Genomic DNA, 6000 nt, shown 5'->3' on the forward strand with positions numbered 1-6000 from the left:
TGGAGACGGGTACGCAGCCTATTGACAATTAGACCGGCTGCGGAGAACACACGCTCCGATGGCACGGACGTTGCAGGCACACACAGGTAAGCGCTGGCCAACTTTGCCAGGCGAGGGTATTTCTGTTGATTGTCTTTCCACCATGTCATTGGGTCAGTGTGGAGCGGTGGGCATGTATCCTGGCAGTACTGAGTCAATTCAGTCACGCATGTTGCCCTCTCTGTGCTGTAATCCTCGCCAAATATGACGGCAATTGCTGTTGTTAATTGGCCATCCTTTCGGGAATGTTTCGGTTCATGCGATTCCGCCGCCTCTCCGGCCTCTTCATCATCTGCCATGGACAGAAGGTTTCTCACCTCGGCCTGCACTGTGTTTCTCACCTCGTCAGTTGCGAACCTCAGGTGTTTGTGTCTGGGATCCAAAAATGAGGCAATGTATGCAACCTTGCGTGCGCTGCTGGCATTTTCAGGTGCAAGGCGCTCTTTCAATGAGGCAGACACCGCTTTTTTGAAATCGGTGACTTTGGAAGATTCTTCTGGGAGTTCTTTGAGATGTTTGGACAGTAGGTTTGCAACCACTGGAAAAATCATAGAGAGCGACACATTCGACTCTCCACATAACGCAGTGGTGGCGCATTTGAGTGAGTACAGCACAGGCAAAATTTCCTCCATCACACCCCAGCTATCATCGGCCAATTCCAGGGTGCGCGCATCCGATAATTTGGTGACATTTCTGTCTGACAAGACAGCGCACACAGCCCATCTGTTCTAACAAGCGCTCGAACATGTCATGTATCGAATTCCATCTCGTCCGGCAGCTTTGCACTAACTTGTGTGCAGGCACGTTTAGGAGCTGTTGCTTTTGCTTCAGAGCTTCTGCTGCCACCGTGCTATGATGGAAGTGAGACACCAGACGATTGGCAGCTTTTACGACGTGGTTTATGTTTTGCAGTTTGAAACCGTCGTTTGTAGCCAGTTGAAGAGTGTGTGCAAAACAAGGCTGCGAGTCCCACCCCAGCCCGGCGTCGGAATTGGCTAGAACCATGTTACTGGCGTTATCATGCACGCACGCGATGACTTTTCCAGTGAGACCCCAGTGGTCCCTCGCGTTAGACAGTACATTTGCGAGATTCTCAGCCGTATGTCTCTCGGGCATGGCTTTGGTCTGCAGAACAGCACTCTGCATCTCCCAGTCTAGCATGTAATGGCAGGTGATGGTGACATAGGATTCCGTTGTCAGCGCCGTCCACGAATCTGTAGTTATGGACACTTTATGGGCATTCGCTAATTTCCTTTGTAGGATGCTTGCATTTTCATCACGAAGTTTTTCCAGCCTGCTAGTGATTGTTTTTCGACATGGAACTCTGTATTCAGGCTCAAGAAAGTTCATCAACTCTCGAAAGCCTTCTCCTTCCACAAAGCTAACAGGCAGCATATCTTTAGCTATCATCTTAGTGAGGAGAGTTGATATTTTTTCGGCACGGGCGGCATTCAACTTAGATGACCTCACCATGAAAGCGGCAACTGACTGTTGGCCCGAAGTCACTTCTACTGGATGTCTCGCTTTCAGGTGGTTGTGCATGGTGGTGGTTGATCTGTGGTATGCCAGCTTTACCTGACAGATGTTGCATTCCACTTCATTTTCATTTATCAAAGTAAATGAGGACCATACGGAACTTTTGCTACCTCGCTGCATCTCTGCATCGCACAGCATGTTGCAAATTGCAATTCTTCTGTTACTTTGACTACCTTTACTGTACGATAGCGGCACCCTCTGGCCGAATTAATGCAACAGAGTATGTTCGGAACAAGGAAACGCCTTTCCGCGCTCATTTTTTTTTTAGTGGAATGTAACGTAAGCCAAAACAGCATTCGAAATTACTATTCATTATTCGAACTCGTCACGCATATTCGACTATTCGAAAATCATGTCCCATCCCTAATACAGCGACGTAACTGACGTGGCTCCCCTTAGCACCCCAAGCTATGGAAAAGCAAACTGGTTCTCAGCTGGTTCGCAAGTTGAACGAGTTGTGAACCAGCACCAGCCCCAAACCAGCCCTGGAACTGATTTGGTGGAAAAGGGGTAAGAGTGCCCTTCCAGTTTGTTTGCATTGCCAGTAGGACTGCTGAAGTGATGAGAAGCCATGGCCTAAAGATTAGAGAAACAACTTTGGGACCAAAAGGTTGCCGATTTGTTTCCCTGGACCAGCAGGAATGGCTGAAGCGGCACCTAAACCCCAATTGCTCCTCAGGCTACCCACTGCTGTGGGTATGTCAGGGTCTTGTACAGTGCTCTGCATAAGAGCATCTGCTAAATGCCTGTAACGTAGTGACATAAGCTGGCCGAAGGTTGGTATAGTGCTGTCACTTCTGCACGACATACAACAACAAGAAGTCTGGACTTTACTGTCCGCATTGTTTTCCATTATTTAATGCTAACATTAAGCGCTGTTTGCGCGGCTAACATTTTACACACATTTTTAAAAAATGGCGAATGCTGGTGCTGCACTGACTTGTGTTTCACTCATCACCATCTTGCATGTCTGAAGGTTCTCAGTCATCCAGGTCATCGTAATCTGCAGGTGCTAAAGGCGGCAACTGGACTTGCTTGAAATCCTTGAAGACGTTTCACCTCCCATCTGAAAGGCTTCTTCAGTTCTGTCTGACTAGTAGGGAGTTCCAGGTATTTATCCCTCTTGTGGACCAAAACCAGTGACCCCAACACCTGCAGGATGGCTGAGAGGGTCAACGACCCATGTGATGTCAATGACTCCCTAGGGTTGCTTTTGGTCCACTAGAGGATAAATACCTGAAACTCCCCACTAGTCAGACAGAACTGAAGAAGCCTTTCAGATGAGAGGTGAAATGTCTTCAAGGATTTCAAGCAAGTCCAGTTACTTTCTTTGGCACCTATGGACCATCTTACATGGTTCTCATCCTAGTAGAGGACCAACCCTGAAGGAGGAGCTACAAAAGTCCCTCAAAACAGCATCCTAAGAGCTATGACCATCTTCAGGGTTAAAGAGGCTTGGAGATGACCCAGAACCAACCTCTGAAATCACTCGGTGATGATGTAGGTGAGTGCAGCTGCCTGAAATCAATCAGACTTGCTGAAGAAGAATGCTCTGGCACACAAACAATGGTGGCTGCTTTCAGGCACTGGGCAATATTTCCAAAAACAAGTTTGTAATTAACTGGCATCCCAACATGCTTCCAATATTCCTGGCTCCACCGTGACTTTTGCACCCGCTGCATCACTGTGCCACGCCCTGGCCTGTAGACTTTAAATCAATAAGGAATTGTTGTGCTCCTTACCTTTGTGTCTAGAACAGACAGGATCCTTTCTTTCGCTTCTCTCACGTCATCTCTCCTTCCACTGACCTTAATGTGAGGGTCTGAGGATAGTATAAACATACACACGGCATTAAAGATGTAGAGGATGAACAGATTGGATGGATGTGAAAAGACCAATGACTAGAAAAATGTTTTAACCTGTTTAACAGTAAAACCAGAACACACACACGTTCATGCAAAACCATGCAGAATCATGCATGCGCACACAGGTACACAGACAAACATACAATTTTGTTTGGGGGTACTGATATATACACGTGTGTGTGTGTGTGGTTCCATAAACTCAAAGTGTAGGAGTTTATAGAGAAAGTAAAAATAAATTACTGCCTTTAATGACTTTTCTATCCCTCTCACTCACTCATTCACACACACTCATTCCCTTCACTCCCTCACAAAGGTGTGTGTGTGTGTGTTCCATAAAATCTCTGACTATAAAAAATTTAATACACAAATGTTCAGGTACGAGTCAGAAGCCTCTTTAAGACAGCTCTCTTTCTCCCTCTCTCTCCCCCCCCCTTTCTTTCTCCCTACCCCTCTTTCTCCCTTTCCCCCTCCCTCTCCCCCTCCCTCTCCCCCTCTCCCCCTCCCTCTCTCTCCCACTTCCCCTCTCCTTCTCCTTTCTCCCCCCTCCATCCCACCCACTCTCTTCCCCTCTCCTTCTCCCTCTTCCCTTTCTCCTTCCTTACTTTCTTCCTCCCCCTCTCTCCCTCTTCATCCTCTCTTCCTCCCTCTCTCCCTCTTCATCCCCTCTTCCTCCCCCTCTCCTTCTCCCTTTCTCCCCCCTCCGTCCCACCCACTCTCTCCCCTCTCCCACCCACTCTCCTCCCCCTCTCCTTCTCCCTTTCTCCTTGCTCACTTTCTCCATCCCTCCCCCCTTTCTTCCTCCCCCTCTCTCCCTCTTCATCCTCTCTTCCTCCCTCTCCCTCTTCCCCCTCTCTTGCTCCCTCTTCCCTTCCTCTCCCCCTTCTTCCTCCCTCTTTCCCTCTCCTTCTCTGTCCCCCTCACTTTCTCCCTCTTCCCTTCCCTTTTGCTCCTTTTCCCCTCTTCCCCCTTTCTTCCTCCCTTTCTCCCTCCCTCTCCCCCTTCTTCGTCCCTCCCCCTCTCCTTATCCCCTTCCCCCCTCCCCTTTCTTCCACCCTCACTTTCTCCCTCCCCTTTCTACCCCCCATCTAACTCCCTCACTTTCTCCCTCTTCCCCCTCCCCTTTCTACCCCCTTTCTTCCTCCCTCAATTTCTCCTTCTTCCCACCCCCTTTCTTCCTCCCTCACTTTCTCCCTCTTCCCCATCTCTCACTTCCCCCCCTTTCTTCTACCCCCTTTCTTCACCCTCACTTTCTCCCTCTTCCACCTCCCCTTTCTACCCCATCTAACTCCATCACTTTCTCCCTCTTCCCCCTCCCCTTTCTACCTCCCTCACTTTCTCCCTCTTCCCCCCTCCCCTTTCTACCCTCCCTCAATTTCTCCCTCTTCCCCCTCCCCTTTCTACCCTCCCTCAATTTCTCCCTCTTCCCTCAATTCTCCCTCCCCTTTCTACCCTCCCTCAATTTCTCCCTCTTCCCCCTCCCCTTTCTACCCCCTTTCTTCCTCCCTCAATTTCTCCCTCTTCCCACCCCCTTTCTTCCTCCCTCACTTTCTCCCTCTTCCCCCTCCCCTTTCTTCTACCCCCTTTCTTCCACCTCCCTTTCTACCCCCATCTAACTCCCTCAATTTCTCCCTCTTCCCCCTCCCCTTTCTACCTCCCTCACTTTCTCCCTCTTCCCCCTCCCCTTTCTACCTCCCTCACTTTCTCCCTCTTCCCCCTCCCCTTTCTACCTCCCTCACTTTCTCCCTCTTCCCCCTCCCCTTTCTACCCTCCCTCAATTTCTCCCTCTTCCCCCCTCCCCTTTCTACCCCCTCTCTTCCTCCCTCTTCCCCCCTCACTTTCTCCCTCCCCTTTCTACCCCTTATCTAACTCCCTCACTTTCTCCCTCTTCCCCCTCCCCTTTCTACCCTCCCTCAATTTCTCCCTCTTCCCCCTCCCTCACTTTCTCCCTATTCCCCCCTCCCTCACTTTCTTCCTATCCCTCCTCTTTCTCCCTCTCCCCCCTTTCTTCCTCCTGCACTTTCTCCCTCTCCCCCCTTTTCTTCCTCCTGCACTTTCTCCCTCTTCCCCCTCCCCTTTCTTCTACCCCCTTTCTTCCGCCCTCACTTTCTCCCTCTTCCCCCTCTCCCTTTCTACCCCCCTTTCTTCCGCCCTCACTTTCTCCCTCTTCCTCCTCTCCCTTTCTACCCCCTTTCTTCATCCTGCACTTTCTCCCTCTTCCCCCCTCTCCCTTTCTACCCCCTGCACTTTCTCCCTCTTCCCCTCCTCCCTTTCTACCCCCTTTCTTCCTCCTGCACTTTCTCCCTCTTTCCCCCTCCCCTTTCTTCTGCCCCTTTCTTCTGCCCTCACTTTCTCCCTCTTCCCCCTCCCTTTTCTACCCCCTTTCTTCCTCCCTCACTTTCTCCCTCTTCCCCCTCTCCCTTTCTACCCCCCTTTCTTCCGCCCTCACTTTCTCCCTCTTCCTCCTCTCCCTTTCTACCCCCTTTCTTCATCCTGCACTTTCTCCCTCTTCCCCCTCTCCCTTTCTACCCCCTGCACTTTCTCCCTCTTCCCCCCCTCCCTT

General features: G+C 50.5%; 1 protein-coding gene across 3 annotated transcripts in view; it reads right to left on the reverse strand.

The window, feature by feature from the left end:
• The window catches only part of bicc1a (BicC family RNA binding protein 1a), a 182022-nt gene that overhangs the window by 59684 nt on the left and 116338 nt on the right, over positions 1-6000 (reverse strand). For all 3 annotated transcript variants that reach the window (XM_060933407.1, XM_060933406.1, XM_060933408.1), the window contains exon 4: positions 3318-3397. In XM_060933407.1, coding sequence (XP_060789390.1) covers positions 3318-3397 — 80 coding nt within the window. The remainder of the gene's footprint in view (positions 1-3317; positions 3398-6000) is intronic.

This window comes from Neoarius graeffei, chromosome 11, assembly GCF_027579695.1.
Source record: "Neoarius graeffei isolate fNeoGra1 chromosome 11, fNeoGra1.pri, whole genome shotgun sequence".
NCBI lineage: Eukaryota > Metazoa > Chordata > Actinopteri > Siluriformes > Ariidae > Neoarius > Neoarius graeffei.